Source organism: Halichoerus grypus, chromosome 5 (genome assembly GCF_964656455.1).
Source record: "Halichoerus grypus chromosome 5, mHalGry1.hap1.1, whole genome shotgun sequence".
NCBI lineage: Eukaryota > Metazoa > Chordata > Mammalia > Carnivora > Phocidae > Halichoerus > Halichoerus grypus.
Window position 1 is genome coordinate 36,402,358 of NC_135716.1, and position 27,239 is coordinate 36,429,596.

The 27,239-nt window shown below is 40.9% G+C and overlaps 1 protein-coding gene across 1 annotated transcript in view; it reads left to right on the top strand.

Moving 5' to 3' along the window:
• Positions 1-27,239, top strand: part of RGS22 (regulator of G protein signaling 22) — a 149,131-nt gene continuing 121,892 nt past the window's right edge. The window contains exons 1-3 of the mRNA XM_078071665.1: positions 1-450; positions 941-969; positions 16,926-16,988. Of these exons, the coding sequence (XP_077927791.1) occupies positions 426-450; positions 941-969; positions 16,926-16,988 (117 nt within the window). The 5' untranslated portion in view covers positions 1-425. The remainder of the gene's footprint in view (positions 451-940; positions 970-16,925; positions 16,989-27,239) is intronic.

The window sequence follows — 27,239 nt, forward strand, 5'->3', positions numbered from 1 at the left end:
GACCAGCCCTTCGGGCCCTGGCTCCCGCACGCGCTCGCCGGCGGGTCATTTCTAACTAGCATTCACCGAGTTTCCTGGACGGTGCGGCCACGGTCTTGCTGCGCGGGAACAGGCCGGAGCCGCGGGCACCGCAGGCACCAGGCCCGGGCGAGTCGGGTCTCTCTCCCGGGGAGGCCGCGCGGCTCCCCCGGCCCCTGGCGGCGGCGTCCGCCCCGGCCCCGGAGGAGGAGGACGGGCTGCGGCGGCCCGGGGCCCCCGGGAAGGCGCGCGCCGCCGCCCGCCTGGTCCGCATTGTCTCAGCTCCATAGCAACTCGGCGGCGTCGGCGTGCGCTCCGGCTCTCGCTCCCGGGGAGAGACGGGCGCTGCCGGGCGATGGCGCCCTGACGGCCTCGCGCGGGCGCCGGGCGCGGGCAACGGCGGCGGCATGCCCCAGAAGCGGCTCACCGCGGGTAGGTGCGGCGGCGGGGACCACACACCCGCCTCCGGACGTGACTTCCCGCCCGGGCGCCCCCCTTCCACACTTTCCAAACCCTGGCTCCCCTGCGCTCTCTTAGCATTTTATTGCGAATTTCACCCCCTCCCTCTACCCACCCCCCCTCCGCCCCCGGCGACCCCCGTTTGCATTGCCTCATTGGCACCGTCTTATTTTGTCTTGCTTAATTCTCCGTTTTGCAGCCGGAATAATGGAAGCCTACAAGGTTAACTTCAGGGTCACAGTGAATTAGTGACCAAGCTGGATTCCAGAGGCCTTTCCTCCCCACTTCCACCTTGAATTCCAACTTAAAATTCAATCCATGTGCAGAGAATGAACGGAGGGCCAAAATTTTACTGAGCTTGCCCATGTATAAAGCAGGGCTAGGTGCTGTCTCAAATTATTTCATTTCCTTTAAAAGGAAATCAGATTTGAGTGAGATAATGTCATATTTTATCTTGTTTCAGAGCCACCAGATATTACAGAAGAAGGATTTGTAAGTACAATTTTAGAGGACTATTTTTCCCTCTTGGCTTTTTAAAATCATAGATGTAGAAAAAAGCTGTATATTTTCTTTTCTCCTTTTGCCAAATGAATATAATAGAAGTTTTGGCTCGGTAACAGTGGTGCTGAGTACAAGCATTTTTACATTCTTTAACAGGTACATTTTTAAGAAGAGGCCAGTTGATTTTTATGGTGGATGTTTTTACATAAATGACCTCATTTAATTTCTCTAAACTCTTTCATGACTCCGTGAGAGGTAGGTTTTATCTCCATGGTTTTATTGTGATGTGGCGCTGCAGTTCCTGGTTGTGTAAACATTAGTAGATGGCGCTGATTGATAACAAGTGGTCACTTTATAGTTATAATTACTTTAAAAATGTATTGAATGTTTCAGGTCAGACTTCTGGTGAGTTGAGTAGTAATAAGTACTTTGCCAAATAGGTTATATCCTTGATCATTTAAGTGAGTGCTTCATTTAGGATGGGTTCTATTGTAACTCCTGTTGGATATTTAAGGAACTTGCTCAAAGTTAAACAACCAGATAGGAGGTAGTAGAGCCCATTTCCTACTAAGGTTGGAATTTGATTCCAAGAGCCCTAACCACTGTAGGGGCCAAGGGCCGGCTGCCCCATGACGGGCCACTTTGGCATGAAGATTATTTTCAGTTAAAAAGCAGTTAAAACCCAGCAGATTGAGGAACAGCTCTTTATCTCTCCTGCAACTGCCTAAAAAGAATTTAGGTAGAGGATCCAGGAAGAGAACCATCACCACAGAGAACAACATTATGGTATGAACAAGTTACGGTAGACAGGGAAGAACCTGGCAAGGCCTGTTTGATCCAAGTCCTCCATGTCCCATTGTTTCCCAGTGGCCCAGCACACATTTGCTTACCAAACACTTCCTCTTTTTCATCTTCCTGTGAATTGCGCTCTTTCCCTTGGAACTCTCACACCCCTACCCCTTCTCCTTGAGTCAGAAGGACATAAAGGCCTCATTTTGCCTATCTTTGGAATTTCCATGTCTTTGTGGATTCCCCATATGCACACTATTAAATCTGATCTTCTCCTGTTAATCTGTCCCATGTAAATGCAATTCGTAGTCTAGCTGGAAGGCCTTGAGGGCAGAGAAGAATTTTTCCTCCCCTTCACCACTTCTCTGTGCTATTTGGCTTCTGTCTTCCAGCACTTATTTCTCTTGTTGGCCAATTACCTTATTTGCTTTTGGCTTTTTATTCAACAAACGTGAGGGCCTCTGTATTCACAGTGCACTACTAGCTGCTGAAGATAAATCTCAAAAAGTTTACAGTCTAGCTGGGAGGGGCTGTGAAAGGAGAGGGTGAGGGGCTGCATCTGCTAGCACCTTCCATTTTCTTTTTCTTTTTTTTTTTTTTAGATTTTTTTTATTTATTTATTTGAAGAGAGAGACACAGCGAGAGAGGGAACACAAGCAGGGGGAGTGGCAGAGGGAGTGGCAGAGGGAGAAGCAGGCTTCCCGCCAAGCAGGCAGCCCGATGCGGGGCTCGATCCCAGGACCCTGGGATCATGACCTGCGCCGAAGGCAGATGCTTAACGACTGAGCCACCCAGGCGCCCCCCCTTTTTTTTTTTTTTTTTTTAGATTTTTTAGCACCTTCCATTTTCACCCTTCTGGACCTTTGGTCCACTACTGAGAGAGAGAGAGTGACAGACAGACAGATAGACAGACAGACATCAAGGTCGAGACACAAACAGCATGCCAGAAACTCCACCCATCTTCTTGTTGCCTCAGTGTAACCCTGGGTAGTGGCAGATTTCTTTAAACTGTTTCCAGAACTGTTCTTCATTCCTGCAGGAGGTCAGCATTTCTGGAGCCAATCTTTCCCATACAATTCCACCATAAATTCTCTGAGGAGCACTCAGCAGCATTGTATTTAACCATTTGAGTAGCCTTCTGACCCCTCAGGTCTTTGTAACTGTTTGGGAGTCGTAACAGCTCCAAGACTCATTAGCCACCCCTCTTTCTCCTGGTGTCTCTGATACCACCATCTCCTGGTTTCCCATCTCTCCTGTTCATGTCCCCATTTCCGGCTTCTCTTTCTTTTGCCCGTGAAAGTGTTGACCCTCTTCAGGACTCTGTTCCACAGACTACTTCCGGGGGAGCTCTTCTTCTCCTATAGTTTTAGCTACTCTTATGTCCCAGAGCTTCCAGATCTATACGTCTCCAGCCCAGACACCTCTTCTGATGCCAGCACCCTATGTCCGTTGGGTTATGGGGCACCTTCATCAGCTGGATGTCCTTGCATCACCGCCACAGTCCCATTCCTATTCCACACTCTCTCAAGAGTGTGATAAAGTGACCTTCTCTCTCTGCTCCCCTCAGCCCTGTGCTGTTTTTCTTCCTCTTTTTCTTGTTTTGGTTCATGGTACCACTGGCCATTCCGTCGTCCAAGAAGCCAGAACTTTCTTCCCCTTTCTTCACCTCCCACCTGCAATCATTTACCAAGTTCCTTTCCTATCTGGGTCTTTTTCTCCAGCCTCACAGCTACTGTCTTATTTCAGGCCCTCATCCCGGGCCCGGACCCTGGCAGTAGTCCTAACTGATATCACTGCCTCCAATATTCACTCTGTCGACTCCAATTTTTCTTGGCCTAAAGCTTAAAGTGCAAACTCGTGTGCATTGCCTGCGCTGGATGATTATTGCTTTGCTCTGTCTACCTTCAGATTCTCCCCCTCCCATCACTCCTGCCCTGGCTCCCTGGCTGTCAGATTGCTATTAACTCTTTTAAAGAATTACCATGTTCCTTGATTGCTCCACTCTTTTATTAATCCTCCTATTTATTGAATGCTGACTACAGGCTAGTATTTAACCTCATTACAACTCCATTAGGTTGTTATTAATCACCCACGTTTCACAGATGAGGAAGTTGAAGTCCACAACTGTTAACCAACTTGGCTGGAGGCCACACCTCTAGTAACTGGCTGAGCCGGAAAGTCAAACACCTCCCTCCAGCATTCAAAATCTTTTCTATGGCTTTTTAGCCTTTTTTAACCTTACCTCCCAGTACTTTCCGTGTGATAGACAATGTTCATACTGTTCTGGGATTATTAAGTACTTCCACATTTCTTCTGCTCCAGCCAAACTGCTCCTCTTGCCCTCTTGCCTTTGCCATGAGGTTTTGCCTCCGTTACCCTCCGCGTCCCTTTCCCAGTCTTGCACACCCTTCAAGGCCCAGCTCACCTCCTCAATGACAGCTGACTAACCTCACGTCGTCTGGACTGCCTTTGAACTCTGTGCAGCTTGCCCTAGAGACCAGTTTGTGACCAGCTCCTGCAATTCATGTGCTCACCCAGGATTATCGATAGATTAAATGATTCATGCCTTGCACATATATTTACCTCAGTTTTTCAAAAGTGTCAAAATAATTTTTTTCTCATTGATATTCTTAGAGAAATAATGTGGCAGAGCTCTCTGGCTCGCCCAGATCGATTCTACCCTTTCCCACGATATATGCTAGACACGTTGCTTTCTAGATTAGACTACGTTTTCTAGCTGATGTTTACAGGGATTAAATAACTGACCGCTATGTCACCCAGCTGGTACCTGGTCAAGCCACAATTAGAACCTGGGTCTAACTGACTCTATCTAATACACAAAGCGAGAGACCATGCCCTTTTCTTCTTTCCTGCTGGCTGGAAGGAGGGTGTGATGCTGGAGCGGAAGCAGTCAGCTGGGATCATGAGGTGGAAGTGGCATCAGCTTTCCAGAAGTAAGACACGCCATTTCTGCTTACATTCCACTGACCAAAATTTGGTTACATGACCACATTTAGTTGTAAGGAAGCCTAGAAAATGTTGTCTTTTAGAATAAATCATTTGTTGTCAGGGACACATTGCCTTGTGTATGATTTAACTTTTTATGTGGAAAATTTGCAATTTCTTCACACAATTGTGAATTCCTACTGGGCTGGTACTGGGTCTCAGTACAATCTTAATATACCCTGTGGTGTGTAGCACAATGTCCAGAATATGTTATTAGATGATTAATACATTTTGGTTGATGGATATTTTCATATATGATAAACTAGTGTGATTTATTTCATTTATTTTTTATTTTGTTTTATTTAAAAAATTTTTAGAGTTGACACGCAATGTTACATTAGTTTCAGATGTACAACATAGTGATTCAACTTCTCTGTATGTTATGCCATGTTTCACTTATTATCTTTTTTTGCAAAGTTTCTTTTGATATATATTCTATATTTCTTAAGCTCCTCTCTCCTGGCATTCTTCTACTTCAGTGTCTTTGTTAACTTTGTATTTGATTGGTTTTTGATAATTCTCTCTTAGGGAAAATACATACAAAAATGTTAATACATTCAATTTTCTCATCAGTTCCTCTGGGGGTATATTTTTAATTATAAAAGCAATGTATGAATATCCTTATAAATAATTCAAGTAATAAAGTGATAAAGTGAATGCTTCTTTTCATCACTTGCTTCTACCCAAGCCCCTTTCATTTTTATATTCCATAAAAACTGAAATATAAATCTGTCATAGCAAGAAAAGTTGAGTTCAGATTGCTTTATGTTACATTGGGATTTGATTATGTGTTAGGTATACATTGAGAAGAGTTTAAAGTGAAAGTGACTGCTAAATTATTTTTAACTTTAAAATAGAAAATAAATTCATTTAAAAGCTTAACTACTTGACTCTTAAATCCAAAATAATCATATTTTTTTCTTGTGCCTTGAAATTTTTTTTAAAAAGATTTATTTATTTACTTTTTTGGAGGAGGAGGGGCAGAGGGAGAGAATCTTTCAAGCAGACTCCCCACTGAGCAAGGAGCCCGACCCAGAGCTCAATACCACCACCCCGAGATCATGACCTGAGCCGAAAACAAGGGTCGATGCTTAACCAACTGAGGCACCCAGGCACCCCTAAAAATTTCATAGTTTGAAACTATGCAGGAGGGTACGTCATGCCTCAAAAATAGTCTTTGTAGAGTAAAAATTTTGTAGTACAGTGACTTCTTTTTTGGACAATCGTCTGATATATGAAGCCCACTTTCGTTAACTTTAAAAGCAGATGCCATTTAAAAAAGAAAAAAAGTGGAAAAAAAAGCAGATCCCTTTATTTTTACCATCAAAACAAGAGAGACTAGTTCATGCAGTATTTACTGTATCATACTTGTTAAAAATGATATTCATTTTTAGCTAATCCTTAGCTTGTTCAAATTTATACTCTGTGATTTGTATAGGTTGAATGAACTGATAATAAACACAGAGGTGGCATTCTATGGGAATGGTGGAGGGCAGGAGCAGGTAAATGTAGGCACCATTCCTTCTTTCCCCCAGTTCCCTTTCTTTTCTTAAAAGGATGTGCCAGGGGGCGCCTGGGTGGCTCAGTCGTTAAGCGTCTGCCTTCTGCTCAGGTCAGGATCCCAGGGTCCTGGGATGGAGCCCTGCTTTGGGCTCTCTGCTCAGCGGAAAGCCTGCTTCTCCCTCTCCCACACCCCCTGCTTGTATTCCCTCTCTCGCTGTGTCTCTCCCTGTCAAATAAATAAAATAAAAATCTTTAAAAAAAAAAAAAAGAGGATGTGCCAGAAGTGTTTCCAGCAAGTCATTTGGAAACTGAGACAGGTCCTGGAAGTCCTTTGGAAAGTGTTAGGCTGTTTGGAATTCTTCCATCTCTGTGGACTCCAATTCTCTGGGTGGAATCTAATTCTCTGATGCTTTCTCGAACTCCAGGAACTGCATGAGAAGTTCCACCAATAAGTTAGTGAACGAGTATATTGTTAAGCAACTACTTGCATATATCGCTTTATTAGGCGCTACTGGGGACACACATTGTCAGTCACTCTTCCCCAAAGTGGTGTAGTTTCTGATTGCAGACATGACCTTTAATGTGAAACAAAAGAGGATAAGCAGTTTATGTTTAAGTGTGAATTTTGAGGCTTGAACCAAAAGTGTATTAGGACTTAGGGAAGCTTTTTACCCATGGGTAAGGTGTAAAATGGAAGAAGAGGTGATAAAGAGTGGGAGGTACTCTCTCTCTTTCATTTTTTAATTTTTTTTAATTTTTAAAGATTTTTTATGTATTTATTTGACAGAGAGAGACACAGCGAGAGAGGGAACACAAGCAGGGGGAGTGGCAGATGGAGAAGCAGGCTTCCCGCGGAGCGGGGAGCCCGATGTGGGGCTCGATCCCAGAACCCTGAGATCATGACCTGAGCTGAAGGCAGATGCTTAATGACTGAGCCACCCAGGCGCCCCATTCTCTCTCTTTTAAATGAGAATGTCAGGTTGTAAGGACCTTTGTACAGGGAGAAAGCCTTAGGGTATTTGGCCAAATGAACTGACCAAAGCCAAGTAGGTTGGATTTGAGATGAAATTGAATGAAAGGTAATTGAGAGCTTCCTTTACCTTCCCCAGGTCTTTGAGACTTTCTTCCAGTAGAGACAGTGAGAACAGAAATCAAATAGAAAAGTACTGGGGCGCCTGGGTGGCTCAGTCGGTTAAGCGTCTGCCTTCGGCTCATGTCATGATCTCCGGATCCTGGGATCAAGCCCCACATAGGGCTCCCTGCTCAGAAGGGAGTATGCTTCTCTCTCTCTCTCTCTCCCTCTCTCCCTACCTCCCTCTGCCCCTCCCCACTGCTCATTCTCTCTCTCAAATAAATAAAATCTTTAAAAATAAAAAAAAGAAAAGTACTGCTGGATAGGTGCTGATTGTAATTTGTGATGATAACTCTTGGGAATGAAAGGAGAGTCCATACTTAAATTGCATGAGCTACCCTTATTTTTTTTTTTAAGATTTTATTTATTTATTCGTCAAAGAGAGAGAGAGAGCATAAGCAGGGAGAGCGGCAGGCAGAGGGAGAAGCAGGCTCCCCGCCAAGGAAGGAGCCTGATGCGGGACTCGATCTCATGACCGTGGGACCATGACCTGAGCCAAAGGCAGACTCTTAACCGACTGAGCTACCCAGGTGTCCTGAGCTACCCTTATTTTCTCCCACGTTCACAGAGTACATTCATAATACAGTCAATTTTGTGAACCAGCGAGGGTCTGAGAAATGCACTATGAGCTCTTAAGTTTCCCAAAATGCTTTGATATAAGCAAGGTACACTTTCAACAAGCCACTTTGTGGAGCTTGTTTCTCGTTTCTGTGTTCTCGTTTTCTGACTGTTTTCGTCTTTTAGCAGTATCTCTCCTTTTTATTTTATTAATATTGTTTTATTAGAGTCTTTATTAGGTTTATCAGTCTTTTCAGGTTTCATGTCCTTAATGTAATCATTCAAGCATTCATTCAACAAAAATGTTGTAATCATCTATTACGTAAAAGCATTGAGAATTTATTTATTTATTTAGATTTACTTATTTATTTAGAGAGAGAGAGCAGGGGAAGGGGCAGAGGGAGAGGGAGAGAGAATCTCAAGCAGAGTCCATGCTGAGTGCAGAGCCCAGTATGGGCTTGATCCCAGGACCCCAAGACCATAACCTGAGCCAAAATTAAGAGTCAGCCGCTTAACCAACTGAGTTATTGAGGTGCCCCTAAAAGCATTGGGAATCTAAATAAATAAAATCTTAAAAAAAAGAGGGGGAGCACCTGAGTGGCTCAGTTGGTTAAGCGGCTGCCTTCGGCTCAGGTCATGATCTCAGGGTCCTGGGATCGAGCCCCACATCAGGCTCCCTGCTCTTCTCCCTCTCCAACTCCCCCACAACTTGTGCTCTCTCTCTCGCCCACTTTCTCTCTCAAATAAATAAATAAAATCTTAAGAAAAATAAAAGCATTGGGAATTTAAAAAGTGAATAAAAAACTGTCTTTTTCTTCCAAAAGTTCATGATCCAGTGGGTGAGACATGTAAACAGGCAGTTTTAGTATGAAGTATTAAAGATTGTGATGGGGGAACATAGATGACTTTTGGGAAAGAAAAAGGATAAATAGGAGAATAAGGCAAGAAAAGATTTTCTAGGTAGAATAATTAGCATGTGCAAAGGTGCAGAACTGTAAAAAAAATTGCTATGACTGAAGTATGGTAGTCCGAGTTGGGGTTGGACAGCTGGGCAGTAGCCAAATTGCATTAATCATAAACTCTTTTTGTGATAGAAAGGATTGGGGATTGGGGAGACAGGTGGATCTCTTTGTATTAATAGAGATGTGGTTAGAAAGACTGATTCATAGTGTGGTGTGGTTAAGGATGGGTAGGGAAGATGAAGTTTGGCACGTTATGACCAGGAGGGTGAAGCAGAGGTGCTAGGGATCTGACCCTTAGAGGATGGGATCCCAGGGTAGTAGTCAGAAAATGATCAGATGTCCGGGGGTTTATTCTAGAGAGGATGATAGTGATTTGGGATCTGTCATTTAGTACACAGCAGGCTAAGAAGGCTGTCCATAAGGTGCCAAGAGACTTGGGTATTGTTTCCTTGTACATAAGTCTCCACTCCATTATATTATGAAAAACTTTAAACATACAAGGAAGTTGAAAGAATTGTATAGTGAACACCTATATACCCACCACCAGGATGTCACAGTTATTAACATTTTGCTACATTTGTTTTTACATGTTTCTAATCCTGTCCACTATGCCATTTATCCATCAATCCACTTTTAAAATATGTTTCAATGTAAGTTGCAGGTATCCCTAAGATAGACATCAACCCTAAACATTTCTTTTTCTCTCTTTCTTTTTTTTTAGAGAGAGGTTGAGAGCACAAGCGGGGGTGGAGGGGGGTAAGGGCAGAAGGAGAGGGAGAGAGAATCCCAAGCAGGCTGCATGCCCAGCACGGAGCCCGATGCAGGGCTCAGTCTCACGACCCGAGATCATGACCTGAGCCGAAATTAAGAGTCGGATGCTCAACTGACTGAGCCACCCAAGTGGCTCTGTATTCATTAGACAGTAACTTGCCTCTGGTTACCATTATTCTACTTTCTGTCTTTAAAGATTCGACTATTCTAGGTACCTCATATAAGTGGAATCATACAATATTTGTCCTTTTGTCTCTGGCTTATTTTATTTAGCATAACATTTTCAAGGATCATCCATGTTGTTGCATGAATCAGAATTTCATTCCTTTTAAAGGCTGAATACCATTCCATGTATGTATATACCACATCTTGTTTATCCTTTGGTATGTCAATGGACATTTGAGTTGCTTCCACTTTTTGGCTATTATGAATAATGCCACTATGAACGTGGGTGTACAAAATTCTATTTGAGTCCCTGCTTTCAGTTCTTTTGGGCATATACCCAGAATCGGAATTGCTGGGTCATATGGTAATTATATATAATATTTTTTGAGGAACTGCCACACTATGGTCCACAGTAGCTACACTATCTCACATTCCCACCAGCAGCGTACAAACGTCCCAATTTCTCCACATCCCCACCAGTACTTGTTATTTTACTTTTTTTTCTTTTAAATTGCAGCCCACCTAGTAGATGTGAAGTGATATCTCATTGTGGTTTTGATTTTAATTTCTCTTATTGCTAGTGATGTTGAGCATCTTTTCACATGCTTATTGACTACTTGAATCTCTTCTTTGGAGAAATGTCTATTCACAACATTTGCCCGTTTAAAAAATGTGGATTGTTTATCTTTTTCTTGATTATCAGATATATGATTTGCAAATATTTTCTCACATTCTGTAGGTGGCCTTTCCCTTTCTTTTTTTTTTTTTTAAAGATTTTTTAAATTTATTTATTTGACAGAGAGATAGCGAGAGCAGGGACACAAGCAGGGGGAGTGGGAGAGGGGGAAGCAGGCTTCCTGCGGAGCAGGGAGCCCGATGCAGGGCTCGATCCCAGGACCCTGGGATCATGACCTGAGCTGAAGGCAGACGCTTAACGACTGAGCCACCCAGGCGCCCCGCCTTTTCACTTTCTTAATAGATGCCTTTGATGCACAAAATTTTAAAATTTTCATAAAGTCCGATTTTTCTTTTATTGCTCATGCTTTTGGTGTAATGTCTAAGAATCCATGGGCAAATACAAGGTCATAAAGAATTATCTTTATGTTTTTTGGGAAGTATTTTATAGTTTTAGTTCTTATGTTTAGGTCTTTCATCCATTTTGAGTTAATTTTTGTGTATGCTATAAGGTAAGGGTCCAACTTCATTCTTTTGCACGTGGATATTCAGTTTTCTAGCACCATTTGTTGATAAATAGTGTCCTTTCCTCACTGAATGGTCTTTTTTTTTTTTTTAAAGATTTTATTTATTTATTTGGGAGAGAGAATGAGAGAGAGAGAGCATATGAGGGGGGGAGGGTCAGAGGGAGAAGCAGACTCCCTGCTGAGCAGGGAGCCCGACATGGGACTCGATCCCAGGACTCCAGGATCATGACCTGAGCCGAAGGCAGTCGCCTAACCAACTGAGCCACCCAGGCGCCCACCTCACTGAATGGTCTTAGCACCCTTGTTGAAAACCATTTGACCATGTATGAGAGGGTTTATTTATGGACTCTATTCCAGTGTCTCTATCTCTGTTTTTTATGCCACACTGTTTTGATTACTGTAGTTTTGTAGTAAGTATTGAAATCAGGATATGTGAGTTCTCTAAATCTGTTCTTTTTCAAGATGGTTTTGGCTATTTGAGGTCCCTTGAAATTCCATATGAGTTGTAGGATGAGTTTTTCTATTTCTGCAAAAAATAATGTTATTGGGATTTTGGTGGAGATCTGTTATAATTAATGTTATGGGGATTTTGGTACTAAATCTGTAGATTGCTTTGGGTGGTATTGTCATCTTAACAATATTGTCTTCCAGTTCATAAACATGCTATGTTTTCCATGTATTTATGTCTTCTCTTACTACTTTGCAGCAAATTTCTTTGTAAATCGAATTATTTTCTTAATTTCCTTTTTTGGGTATAGGTAACGTTTTTTAATATCAAGTTTTATGGTTGAAATGCCTGTATGCAGTTACTAATCTAGATTTTTTTAATGGTGATCTCTTAAAATTCTTGAATAGTCTCTGTAGGTAAGAAACTGTTCACCCAATAAGAGTTAAAAATTTTTAGACTGTTTTTTGTAACCATTCAAAATTGCAAGAGTTGAAATTAAAATTTAATAGTTCTTCTTCTCATGACAAATATAATGTCAAAATTTCTGAGGGTAAACAAATTGATTTAGAAATCAATAAAATGTTTCATATCAAATATTTCTAAATAATGATGAAACTATGTTGCAGTATATGCATACAGTTTTTGAGTGATCACCTTGTATCTAGCTTGGATACCACCACAGCCATACATCAGTTACCAGTGGACAGAAATATCTGATATATGTGAAGGCAGAGATTTGAGGTCATCATCTGTAGCCTTCCAGGATCTCCCTTCCCCCCCTTCCTCCAAGCTGTCAGCACCTTTGGCTGTGCACGGTTTTCTTGGACATCTAAAACAATCTCTTGTGAGCTTCATGGGAGGGTGATATGCTCTACAGATAGCTAATAAATCTGTGTCCAGGGGCTGGAGCAACTCCTTGGCTATGCTCAGTGTCTTACAGAGGAGCGGTAGGTGTGGGATGTAACTCGTCAATCGCCTTCTCCAGGGAAGGGAGATGGACACAAGGAGTCCCAAACCAGGTTGCTCACAACCAGACATCACGATCCTGGAAGCTCCAGCCATCCCTGGCTGTGCCTGGTTGCCTTGAAGGCTGAAGAGGTCCACTTTGTCTTGACCCATTAAATTCTGTTGTCTGTACACCACTGTTTTATTGCATCCTGGTGGAAAGCTCTGGTCTAGTGATTGGCTTGTTTAGAAAGGAGAAAAGAAAGACCATGTGTACTTTAGGAAGAAACAGCAAAAATAGGTGCATCCTGGTAGGTGTAATTTTGGAAATATGGTCTGTCCTATTCACTGATTAATGAGAGCATTCTTCTTTTTTTTTTTTTTAAGATTTTATTTATTTATTTGTCAAGGAGACAGAGAGAGCACAAGCAGGGGGAGTGGCAGGCAGAGCAGGCAGAGGGAGAAGCAGGCTCCCCACTGAGCAAGGAACCCGATGTGAGACTCGATCCCAGGACCCTTGGATCATGACCCGAGCTGAAGGCAGATGCTTCACCAACTGAGCCACCCAGGCATCCCTGATGAGAGCATTCTTTTTTTAAAATTTTATTTATTTATTTATTTTTTATTTGACAGAGAGAGAGCACAAGCAGGGAGAGCAGCAGGCAGAGGCAGAGGCAGAGGGAGAAGCAGACTCCCCGCTGAGCAGGGAGCCCATGTGGGGCTCAATCCCAGGACCGGGATCATGACCTGAGCTGAAGGCAGACACTTAACTGTCTGAGCCACCCAGGTGCCCCCCTGATGAGAGCATTCTTAATCTAAAGTGTATCAGTACAGGATTCTGCATTGGAAATTAGATGAATGGCTTTGTGTGTGAATGGCTTGAAAGGAAGTTGGGAACTTGGATTATTTTTCTACTTCTGCTTAGCTAACTGTGATCACCTTTACTATGTTTTACTTTCCACCTTTCTTTGCTCATGCATTTCTCTCTGTATTCTGCATTATTGCCTCTCATATAGGTATTTCTAATTAGAGAATTTGAAGTTATTTCAAATGCCATTTTTCCACTTGAGTCTCTTCTGATTCCTCCTACCAGATAGTATGTTTCCTTCCTTTGAGAGGAAACATTTAATATTGTAATTTTCTTTTGGTATGTATCATATTCTTTCTTGGACTATGGTTTATGTCTGTCTTTATCTTATTTCATCCTTCTTGTTTACAAGGTCTTCTCTGTATATCTTGCAACTTTTAGAGTGGTGAACTAATTGTAGTTTATCTGATTTGAGGGTGCAGCAAAACAAATTTTTAAGCAAAAAAAATTTGTCCACCATAATTAGCCAGCACATAGAAACTATTTTGCTTAACCCTCTTTAAGGAAGAAACTTGAGAAGTTTGGGCTAAAAACGGAAAAGCTGACTTCACTTTCACAGATGGCACACCTGTAGTACATGAAAAAACAGGTTTCAAGTGGGTATTCAATTCTGAAAAAAATGTTCCTGCCTTCTCTTGCATCATCCAGCAGAGAATCTGTGTTGCAAATTTTGCAGTCGGGTCCATGAAATGATGTAATGGAGGAATTGATTGTAACTCAGTGTTCTTCTTCATTGTACCATTAGTAACCATCACCAGTTTATTGGTTATTTGGAATATATTAATCCCAAATATGGCGACTTAGCTCATTTTAATACGGCCATGTGACTAGATTGTGGAGACTTACTAGAGTAACTGAGCTGCTTCTTCAGATCAAGGGCTTAAAAAAATTTTTTTTTAAATAAAGAGTTTTGAGAATAAAGGTTTTATTAAGATCCTTAACAAATAAGGATAAATAAATAATAAGTCAAGGGTCGAATAAGATTCTCATTATGACAAGATGTCTGAATACATTGGACCAGAAACTTCAGTGGGAAGGTAATTAATGCTCATTTGTTTAGAGAAGTGCAGGCCTTCCCGTTAAAGTGCAACAGGAGGACAGAGCAAATGGCACTTGGAGACCATGCTTTTTTCTTTAAAGATTTTATTTATTTATTTGAGAGAGAGAGAGAGAACAAGAACAAGCGGGGGTGGGGGGCAGAGGGAGAAGCAGACTCCCCGCTGAGCAGGGAGCCCAACATGGGTCTCGATACCAGGACCCTGAGATCATGACCTGAACTGAAGGCAGACGCTCAACCAACTGAGCCACCCAGGCGCCCCTCATGCTTATTTCTATTGTAGAACCTCCCTAATAGCAGCAGAAGTGCTGATATTTCAGATGGGGAGAAAGTAAGATACAACTTCAGAAGAGAAATCCAGATTTTGATGTTTTTGAATACTTTGAGTTTCTGTAGTTGTTAATGCAAACCCGATGGTGTGACTGAATGCCAAGGAAATGCCCTACAGGGTGGCTTGGTTTCAGGGAGACCTGAGGTTACTGAAAGCAAACTGCTCACCAGGGTGTCGGGGCACTGCTGCTTGATGAAGGTTTGTGGATCAGAGCTGCCTGAGACTCTTAGTCCTTGCTGAGATGAGTTCAGAAATCGAGAGAAAACGCTTAGAAACTTTATGGTGGTTTGACAGTATGCTTGTATCTATTGAATTTGGTAAAAAACAATTGGCCTTTTGTATTATGTGTATCTTTTATTTCATTTTCTAGTTAATTCATTCTTACTGTATTTTACAAGTTATTTATCTGAAACTTAGGGATTAGGGAAAAAACACAACAAAACAGTTACTTCATCACAGAGAGTTTAGAAATCACTGAGTTATAGTCTCTGAGAAGGGTGAGGCATCAGGAAATGAATATATGAATTTGAGGATTATCTAGAAGTTTCTGGCTATGTGGCTGGCCAAATTCTAGGCAATATGTAGGTCCATCTGACTCTGTGAAATATACATTCTCTTTTAGAGGTGAAATTTAAAAATACAGTGCTATTTTAGAAAAATTAACAAGGGACTGTACTCTACCAGTATTAATTAAAATACTGTTATTAATTAAAAATACTCACACTCCCCATCTGAGGATTTTTGATCATGAGCCCAGTAGTGCAAAGTCTGGCCACCCTTATTGTAGCACGGTGCCTTCTTCCATCTGGGAGCTCCTAAAAATATTTACTGAATTCAATTGATTTCTCCTAAGAGTTAGTAGAAAGTAGGTAGTTCACTAAATAAAATCCAGAAAATTAAAGTCATTTTGAAAGGTAAAATTTGAGAGCTTATTAGCTGTAGAGAGCCTTCACCAAATGTTATCTGCTTTGTTCTGCTTTATTAGATCTTTGTGAGTCAGAATATGTTCTTTGAGAATATATTACTGAGGCAGTACTATGAATACAGAAGATCCTAAGTTGTTTGTTTACGAGATCCTAAGTTGTTTGTTGTTCTAATCAACTGAGATTTTTAGTAAACTAAATTCTTAGTTTGTTGTTGTTTTAAAAGCTCATAGATTTTCAGTAACTTCCTTGATAGACATCCTGTGTGGTTGTTTATCACTCTATTCCAATTGCACTACAGATACTTAAAGAAATTACCCTGAAAAATGTATTTTCCAAGTTAATATGCTGCAGTATCTTCCTTTTACTGCAACACTATACTCAACAAAATTTTTAAATTGACCAATATAAGAAGAAAATAATCAGCCATATGGAAATAATAGCACTGTGACATATTGTCAACTTTCATGTTAGATTTGCAAAGTGGAAATATAATTATGAAAACCAAAATAAACACATGTTATATATAACAGAATATGCCATGATGTGCTTTTGACACAATGGAAACAATTGCTAATAAAATAAGGTGTTTTATTTGGAAGAGAGAATTTGTTCCTGGCAGTGGTTTTCCAATTTTGCCAATTTTAAAAGCGACTATGTTGGTGGGTGAGATAGTTATGGAAAAAATATATACAGTCTTTATGCTTAGAATATATGCATTGTCAAAGTTTCTTCATGCAAAAGTTAAGCAGGACTCAAATTCCTAAAGCTATCTCATTCTGAGGAGGAAGCAGTAGAATATTTTCTTTCCTTAGTTTATCACTTCCATGGGGCAATTTAAAAAATATGCATTCTGAATTTCATTTTAACTCCAAACACCGGTTCTATCTTTATTGATTCTGCCATTATTTTTATGAAATATGTATAATATAAATATAAATAATATATACATAAATGTATGAAAATAAGTCTGTGGGAAATCTACCATGTGTGATGGTTTGTACCACATTTCGTTTAAGTACTGTGCTGTATTTTTCCTGTGTTCTGTTTTCCAGTTAGGCGTACTAGCGACATCTTCTAAGAGTATGCTCCGTTCTATTTTGTTATTTCTTCCTTCCAGAGATTGTACTACTGTGTTCTGTTTATAGCAAGGATTCGATGTTGACAGACTGAAAAAGATCTGAAGCTCTACCTTATAATGTATTGATAAGCAAAATTAGAGAATAATATTGGCATGTTTTAAAACATCTTAGTATAAGCATAATATTGTGTTTTATGTTTTTGCAGGAAGATTCTTTGGCAACAGATGATTTCCTTGTGGACTACTTTAATGAATTCCTAAGCCTTCCAGTGAGTGTATTATTATGTTCTATGGAATTTATTATCAAAGCAAAATATTGTAATCACTGGATTATCTTGTAAGACAAATTTATCAGGGATATTTTTAAAAACTATTAATTAAAGCATTTAGGTAAAGTTTATGTCTTTTTATGGACTTAATCATTTGGGTTTGAATCATATTTAGGAATTATTGAAGATAGCTGAGTCAGTTGTACCACAATAAAAATGAATGAATGGATGGATAAGAAAGGTGGAATTTTTCTAACCATTAAAAGTATTCTGTACAAAAATTAAATAAATAATAATAAAAAATAAATGTGGAGGGGCGCCTGGGTGGCTCAGTCATTAAGCGTCTGCCTTTGGCTCAGGTCATGATCCTAGGGTCCTGGGATCGAGCCCCACATAGGGCTCCCTGCTTGGCGGGAAGCCTGCTTCTCCCTCTTCCACTCCCCCTGCTTGTGTTCCCTCTCTCGCTGTGTCTCTCTCTGTCATATAAATAAATAAAATCTTAAAAAAAAATGTGGATAAACTAGAAAAAAAAGTGTTCTGTACAAAATCTGATGTTGTATTTGGCACCATTTCAGGCTTTGAACAGAGGTGAGGTGATAAGGACAAAATATCAAAAAACTTAGGAAACTATATTTCTTGCTTCAGGCAATTATTGGCACCGCCTCAGGCAATAATAAAGTGGAACTTGTGTTTAAGTCAACTAGAATTTTATATCAATAGTAAATAAGACATAGGTGGTTGCCAAATAATAGATTTTTAGTGTTAGGGAGCAGTGACTGATAGACTAGTTATCAAGGGGGTTGGGAAAAGTGAAATGGAAGTGCATAAAAACATTGCTTAGTAAATAAAGTTAATCGGGAATGTCAGGAAAAAGAAAGATAAGAAAAGGTTTTCATTATTTGTTATGAATATGCAGAAAACGTTTTTCATTAACATATTTACCAGGGAAATTTTGGAATATAAAAAATTCACAAGTTATGTTATTTTGTTTTATTTATTTTTAAAGATTTATTCATTTACTTGAGAGAGAGAGAGAAAAGCGTGAGAGCGGCGGGGGGGCGGGCAGAGGGAGGAGAGGGAGAGAGAGAATCCTGAAGCAGACTCCCTGCTGAGCATGAAGCCAGACGTGGGGCTGGACTCCAGGACCCCGAGATCACACCCTGAGCCGAAATCAAGAGTCGGACGCTCAACTGACTAAGCCACTCAGGCACCCCATGAGTAATTTTAAAGGGAGTGGGCCATAATATGTTAAGCCTCTTAAAGCCTAGCCACTGAAAATGTCTTTTGAAGGGAAAGTACTAGGTGCACTTTCTTGCCCAGATTAGTTTTTGTATGTATGTATGTATCTATGCATGCCTGTTTGTTGTTTTGTCTTATTTTCCTTTTTCCAAAAGAATTTGTGTTCTCTCTAACTTTTGGCCTAGCAAGGCCTCTGGAACCATTATGGGGGTTAGGTTGAGACACCAAACACCTCTCCCTTTCCAGCAGCAGGACTGAGTGATATTATAGGATACCTGATGGGTTCTTGTTTGGTCTGATTTTTCAACTTTCATCATCCAGTTACATAATATAAAAACCCCAGCAGTATCACAAAACTGTCAGAATTTTGCTCTTCCAGATTATGTAGTCTTTCCTCTAGGCTCTGCATTGTGCATTCTTCCTCCCATTTTTGTGACATTTTAAAGAGAAAAATCTCTATATTGGGTCTGATTTCAGCTTCTCAAGATTTATATTTCATCGTCTCAAGATTTGCGATTATCTTGACTTTTACTTGCTCCAGAACATAAATTCCCCTACCTACCTTTTTTTAAAAATCTATTTTAAATTATAGAACTGATATAACAATACTAGAGAAAATTTACCTTAAATGTAAGAAAAATTCAGCCACAGTCCTGCCATCCAGTCAGGAACAATGTTATCATTTTTGTGTGATTCCTTTTAGGGTTTAGGTGAGATGACAGAGTGTCACTTCAGTCATGGGTTCATCCCACCCCAGCAGACTGCTGCAGTTTCACCCTTTCATATGTGCCATGCAGCCCACCGGGGCCACTTTCCCCTGTTTTCTGTCTGTCCAAATCCTTCTGCTTTTCATTCTCCACTGCCCCCCCCGCCCCCCCCACCATCTCTCATTCCTTTGCATCTGCATATGGTACCATGCAATCTACCTATTAACTACCCATGCTTCACGCCGTAAGATGGAAGAAGGGGAAATATGGTCACGGGTTTCCAAAAAAGAATTTGGGGATCCGGGCAGGGGGGTGGAAAGAATGATGGATTCTCAAACCAAGTTCTGGGCAAGATTCTAGAACAGATTAGTAATGTTTGGTTTATAAGCACTTGACTAAGAATTAGAAGCCAGTATGGGTTTGCTGAGAATAAGTGTGCCAAACTGACCTCTCTTTTTTGGAGTGTTATGGACTGGCATTTTAGGGAACCATAAATTTAATGTGTTATGGTTTCAGTAAAGCATACTAATAACAATAACAGCCACAATAATAATACAGATAAATGGAACCATGTTACTTCCTGCTCAAAGCCCTCAAAAGTGGTTTCTCCTTACATTAAGAATAAAATCCAGATTCCTGTACGATCTGGCTTTTGTCATCTCATCCCCTGATCTTTATTTCCTACGCCTCTTCCCTTGTTAATTCTTTCCCAGCCTAACTGGCCCTCTTCATGTTTCTCAACCATGAATATGCCAAGCATACTCAGGGCCCTCTAGGCTGGGGTGCTCGTCCCTGAGATACTTGTATCACCTTCTCTCTGATTTAAGTCACTTCCGTTCAGGAAATCTTCCCTCCCAACCCTGGCTAAAATTATACATGCTCCACTTTATTTACATGCTGCTTTATTTGTCTCCAAACCCCTTATCATTATCTGTGAAATTAGTTTTCAAATATTTGAATGGAGTTCAAGATCTTTTACAATCTGGTCTTCGTCTCACCTTCCTAGTTTCACCTCTAGCTCCATACTGCTTGTGTCACCTGCACGATCTTTCCTGCCTCACCCAAGCCCCCTCCTTCTTCCCCCACTACCTGACCACACCTGTTCTTCCTGCACTCATTCGCCAGTGTAATGGTTAGAACGGGAATGAAGCAGAACTGTGCTTGAGCCTAGCTTCTCAGCTTACTACCCATGTGATCTTAGACACATTCTTTAATTACTGAGTTCCTTGGTTTCTTTCTCTGTGAAAACAGTGTAACTATCTTATAAAGTTGTAATGAAAGGAGGTAATGCTTAAGTGCCTGGCACAGAATTAGCGTTTCTCTTTATCCTTCACCAACTAGACCATCTCATCTTCCATTCCTGAAACACGAGGGGCAGTCACTCCTTAATTAGACTGGTGGATCATTGTCAATCTAGAGAATACTCTTCTGTGCCACACAAATCTGTCATTGGCTTTGACTTTTCACATTATTTTTATCAGGTTCTTGGATAAAACATTGCAAGTGAACTAGTGTTTTTCCAGCTTAAGGTCACTCAGCTAGTAAGTGACAGGGTCCACCCAGGTCCACATGACTCAATAACTCCTACTACCCTGTAATGATGATAGAACTGACAGCAGAGGAATAAACTGATAGTTTGAATGACAGAATCTGGTCTCGTTTTTATTGTGGTAATCTGAAATGGTCTAAAACAAACCTAATGTGTTTTTAGGGTGCGTTAACAGAAGTATAGTTAAAATCAAGAAAAATATTAGTCTGGAGTATAGAAGGTACTCAATCAATATTTTTTTGAATCGTATTGAGTTGTCAGACCACAGTTGGAATATTGTGTTCCATTCTTGGTGCCCCAGGTTAAGAGCTGTTCTGGCAAACCAGACTTGGGGAGACTTAGCCAATGAACACTCTTGAAACCACATCAGACGAGGAAGGGTTGAAAGAAGTGTGGGTGTTGAATCTGGTTGGGGAATGGCTAAAAGGGTTGGAATGGACCAGCTTTTTCCAAATATTTCAAAACTGATTGAGGAAGAGGGGTTAACATGTTCTGTGAAGCTAGAAGGCAGAACCAGGGCCAGCATCTATGAGGAAATTGATTTTTTCCTAGAAGAAAGATGTTTGAAGTGTGCTTTCTAACAGTAGAACAGAACAATAGGGCTAGCATGGTTCACAGGAGTAACTTCCTGTGATTGGACATATTCAGATAGAATGTTTTATGGGGATATATGTATCAGGTGGGAGATCAGACTTTTCTAGCTCAAGAAAATTTGATTAATCTCTGTTTATTTTTATCTCAGGAGCTACATTGTAAATTTCCTGGGGTCAAGGATAGGTCCCTTTCTTCTGTATCTCCCAAAGCTTCTTGAGGATGATTCTATTTTTTATTTCTACATCTTCCACGTAAGACTTTTTTTAAAAAATAAACAAATAAACCTTCTAATCTTCTGCCTCACCTCCTTTACCATCTCCACCCCAAAACCCCAACAATCTAAGCCTGAGATACATAGAGAGTATAGATATCAATTCTAATATTCTCAATCTGGAAGTCCCTTCAGTCGGTCATCTAGATTTCTGAGACTTCTGAGTCTTCTTCCACATCTGTAGTGACATGCCGAAGGTCCCAGAACTGGATTGTGGCAGAAAAGGGCCTAGGAATCAGGCTTTCTGGCTCCCACCCTCCTTCTTTCCATTACCCCATTACACCCATGGGACACATTGTAAGATCCAGAAATTGATGGCTGGTAGCCTGCCTCCATGTTATTTTGATGAGGGGAATCCAGGACAGTTGCTGCTATTATAAATGATTATGGCACTTTCCAAATCCTAGCTTCATAACATCATTCTGTTTGTTCTTGTGCCAGGTTCATATTCAGATATTGTTTTCATTTGGTGTCTGGGAGGTTTTTGTTTTTTTGGGTTTTTTTTTTTTTTTTCTGTCAACTGTTTATGGATAAGTGTTTGCTTATTAAGTTTTCTTCTGTGCTATAGTGTGAAAATATTTTTTTTTCCTTTTGGTTTTGTTTTGTATGTTTTATGCTCAGTGACTGTTGTGGGATTGGGTAGATGAGCCCACATACAGATTTAGGTTGGTCCTCTGTGGGTGGTTTAGAATGTTTGTGACATTTATGGTTTGCAGAAGCTGAAGGGGTGGCCTGTTCAATACCCTCCTTGCAAGGATAGGTATGTCATGTGTTTGCCAGACCATGCTTAGCTATGTGCCTTTGGAATTTTACATAACTTCTTTTTTGGGGACTGATTCTCCACACTTTTTTTCTTTAATCTGTAAACTATTATAATTTCTTGCAGCTTTATGAAGGATTTATATGTTGGATGGATTGTTGGGTAAGCAGAAGGAGAGAGAAAAAAGACAGGAGAGATTTGGGGAATCTGTGGCATGAAGGGGGATGCAGGGCTCGGGTCTTCCGCTGCCAAAATTTAAATACTCAGAGATTGATTTTTAAAGGTGTTGATGGAGCCTAGGTGGTACTGCTTAGTTCAGCGTTTATACCTCTGGGTGTTTTGATAAGCCTTGTAGCTCAAACATAAAGCACTCAAATTACCTAATGTGACTCCTTTTATTAACTAAGGATATTTTCTTTCTTTTTTTTTTTTTTTAAGATTTTATCCATCAATTCATGAGAGACAGAGAGAGAGAGAGAGAGAAGCAGAGGGAGAAGCAGGCTCCCAAGGAGCAGGGAGCCCGATGCGGGACTCGATCCCAGGACCCTGGGACCATGACCTGAGCCGAAGGCAGACGCTCAACCATCTGAGCCACCCAGGCACCCAACTAAGGATATTTTCTATGCATTTTATGTAGCACACTATTCCTTCCATCCTGTTGGTGAATGTGTCCAGTAAACAGCTTATGGTTAGACATCTAAAATGACAATAAAAACTTAGATTGAAAGAAGTCATTGGTAACTGACTTCTTATATTCAAGTAGTCACATGTTTTTCATTCGCTGACTAGGATGGATGCATGTTTAAAATACAGCTTCAGAGCTCAATTAGTAGAGACGGAGTTGGAGCAGAGATGAACATGTATTAAATTAACCTAGTCATTAGTTTTTAATTTAAATACTGTTCAGCTAAATAATTTGGCACCCGGTAAGTTTCAGTGGTGCTCTGCTGGCAGTTTAAGCAACATCACTAATTATTCACAGGTTTGTTGTTTTTTTTTTTTTCCTCTCCTCTTCTCAAAGAAATGTGGAACCAGCAATTTATTGTGGTAAAAATATTTTTGTGCACTTGCTTTTTCTGTGAAAATATTTTTCGCACATGGATGACTGGTACTACAAAGTTAGCTTTCACCACCTTCAGGTCAATTCGTTTTAGAACATTTGGAAAATGATACCCTTGAAATAAGAAAATTAAGTAAGGGAAAGAGCAGTCTGCAACAGCTTGCGGAGGATTGGGTTTGAGGCTCAAACTGAAGATTTTTCCTGTCATGATTAAAAGCTGAACATTCTCTAAATCAGCCTATTCAGCTTTTTCGGGAGAAGGACTGACTTCCCACATCGTTCATTTCTCTCTCCCCCACCTTCCATGTGTTTTATTGTCACATGCTAAACCAACTGTAGGAGTTTTGTGGATAGGCTGAGAAACGGTGAAAACAAAGGATTTGATGTGTGAGAGAGATTTTTTTTTTAAAGTAGGACTTTGCATAATAAAGACCAGGGTTCTTTCTTCTGTGTACAGAACATAGATGGCCAGTCCCTCCACTTACATGAATACACAGCAAAGTCTACATGAAGTAGGGGACAGAGGTGGGCGTTGAAGTTTGTCTTGACTGGGATTCTGTCTCTCCCCAGCTGCAAACTTCACTCGCTCCCCATCATCCTAAAGCAGTGATTCTCAAACTGGACATGCATCCGAGTCACCTGAGGACTTGTTAACACAGAAAGCTGGGCCCCACTCTCAAGAGTTTTGGATTATAGGGAGGGGCCTGAGAATTCCATTTCTAGCAGGGTCCAAGGTGATGCCGATGTTGCTGGTCCAGGCACCACACTCTGAGAACCGGGGATTGGAGAGAATTAAGTTGAGAGTTATGCATAAAATAGAAAGTCCTTGGGGCACCTGGGTGGCTCAGTCGTTGGGCGTCTGCCTTCGGCTCGGGTCATGGTCCTGGGGTCCTGGGATCGAGCCCCACATGGGACTCCCTGCTCGGCAGGAAGCCTGCTTCTCGCTCTCCCACTCCCCCTGCTTGTGCTCTCTCTCTCGCTGTCTCTGTCAGATAAATAAATAAAAATCTTTTTAAAAAAAAAATAGAAAGTCCTTGATGAACTCGTCCTCTGCCTTTCCCTCTAGGATTATATCCTGTTACTCCCCTCTTGAATAGTAAGTTCAGCAATGTCAAACTGCTTGCAGTTCATCAATATACATGTGTTACTACTCAAAATGAATTATTTGCGCTCTGCAGAGAGAGTGAGGGTGATTTAAAGAGTGAAGATGATTTTGTCTGTTGTACTAATTCATAAACACACATATAGCAGTCCATGAGCATCCTGATGAGGGTGTGAGACGGAAGATGAGAACCTGCTGTTCCCTCAGGGGTCTCTTCCTGCTTGCCTCTCCTAGTGTAGTCAACTGATCGTGCTGAGGGGGATTCTAGTGTTAAACATGCATCTCTCTATATAACATGAGCTTTAAACACAAGCCCACCATTTCATCTGGTTCCTAACTGAAAAATCTATGACCCATTTCAATACCAGAGGAAAAACTGTGAGCAGCTTCTTGAGAGGTAGGACAACATTGTACTTTATGGGTCTTCTCAAGGATTTCAAAGGATAATTTTGACTAAATATGATTTCACTTTATGTGTCCACTGTAGGGCTCATTGCCTTGTGGGATGAGTCTTTGCTGTCTCTGTGTACTTACATATCTTCCTTCTGTTGTTGGATCAGCATAACCTGAGGTCAGATCTATGTCTCATTCATTTCATTTGGGGCTTTGTGGAGAATGCTCTGGATTGGCTCACTCAATGTAGCAGTGTATCATCTATCATGATATCTCATTTAATAAGGATTTAATAAATACTTATTGAATGAATGAGTAAAATAACAAAGGAACAGTGGAATTGGGTGATCTTATTAGAAAGCAGAGGATATAGACTCGGGGCACCTGGGTGGCTCAGTCGATTAAGTGTCTGCCTTCGGCTCAGGCCATGGTCCCGGGGTCCTGGGGCCTAGCCCGGCATCGGGTTCCCTGCTCAGCGGGGAACCAGCTTCTCCCTCTCCCTGTTTCTGCCACTCCTCCTGCTTGTGCTCTCTCTCTCTCAAATAAATAAAATAAAATCTTTAAGAAAAAAGAAGATATAGGCTCTTTTTTTCCTGAGAGACAATCATGGACCAATGGAGTATCAAACATGGAAGGCACCTTGGGATTGTTTAATTAACCCTTTTATGATAAAAAAATCCCAGAAAAGCAAAGTAATTTTACTCAACATTGCTTCCATTTAATAATTCTGTTTATCCTTTCCTGGATAGATTCTAGTTTAGTCAAATCCCTTTTAAAGTACAATAACTAAACTAGATAAAGTAGTATTACTACCATGGTCTCTGTGGACAGATTTCCCCTTTAGCACTTGCATGTTACACTAATTCAAATTATTTCGGGATTTTGTTGACTCTCTTCATCATAGAGAAAAATGAGTGACAATGTATTGTTCCTGCAAGGGCAGAAACAATGTTTTATTCAGCTTGTATCCTCTTTGCTTGGGACATTAATTGACACTTAGGCCTTCAAAAGTTTTGTTTTTGCTGAAATAAGTGAATGGGGCGAAGCTTTGAATCCGTTATTTGCCCCTTTTATAAACTTAGAATCACGGCATTGTTAAGGACCTGCAGAGATCCATTGGAAATCATGGCTTTTAAAGCAGGAAAACACTTATTTCCCTGTGGCAAAGACCCTATCACATTTCAATTCTACTGAGATAAAGTCTTAAGCTTAAAAATTGTAAATATTTTACATATAGCTACATTTCTTTTTAAAAAAATACTTGGGGTCATTTCATGTCATTTAATCATGAACACAATTAATTATAGCTTTCCTTCCATTGTCTTTTTTATTTTCCATAAAGTACTTCTTTTTGTCCAGTTTCTCTCCTCACTTTCACTTGTTTATGTCCTTGAGCTTTCCTTCCTCTGAATGGACAGACCTTGCCTCATTCCCCACTTGACTTGCTTCAGAATTTCAATATTTTGTGCACATGACTAGCAGAACCTAAATCACACGTGAAACTGGACTTGTAAGGGACCTGGGTGATAGAGTTTTTAGTTGTCCAGATTCTGCATTTCAGGAGGTTGGAACAGATCCTGAGTGAGCTAATCCACAGCATCTACCGACGCCTACTGAAATTATGTGTCAGCCCTGGGTTTAAGGCGGGTGGTTGTCATGAGCCCAGAGTTCTATAGTGAGCTCACTAGGGGACTTGTAAATCCACGAAGAGATCGCTTAACCTTTTTCAGCTGCAGTTTGGTGTGTGAGTTGAAAATGAAAATTTGCTAACCACCTGCCTTAAAGCCTGCCCTAGCCTCTGTGTGTGCTGGGGACAGTAACCCATCCAGGAGAGTGAATAATTACCACACCGAACCTGGCTCCGATCGCAACAGCTTGTGGGATGGGAGCTCAGTACCTCACCAACTCCAGAGCCCACAAACAACACTCCAGACTGCTACCTGGAGAGTCTTCCTAAAACCCAAATCAGATTATGTTACTTACTCTCCAATTTGGAATATTCCCATCCCACACTGTTTCCCACAGGATCAAGATAAGCCTATGCTTCTTAAAATGGCATGCACAGCCTTCCATGATCTTGTCCTATCTACCTCAGCTACCTCAAGTCTTTCCTCTGTTCCTTAAACTGTTTCAACTGTGAACTCGTCTAGTTAGATTGTAACTGCATGGAACTGCTTAAAATGACCCACATACACCATGCTGCTTCAAGCCTCTGTGTCTTTACTAGTAAAACACCTTGATTTGAACCCCAGTTCCACCAACTGTATGGGGTTATTGCATAGCACAGTGCCTGGCCTAGAGAAGGTGGTGAGTGCATGCTAGTTTTATCAGATGTAAGGCAATATGATGATAAAGAAGGGGAAATGCACTCTTTGGGACCAGATAGACCTATTTCAGTAGCCCTGATCTAGCACTTCATAGCTCTGAATCCATGGCCCATCATGTAACCATCCTGGGTGTCTACTTTCTATAAAGACTGATCTCAGGAATGTGGAAGGATTCAAGATAGAGCATTTGAAGTGTCTGTCACATGCCTGGCACATTAGGTAGATGTTCCAAAAAACAGTAGTTCTTGT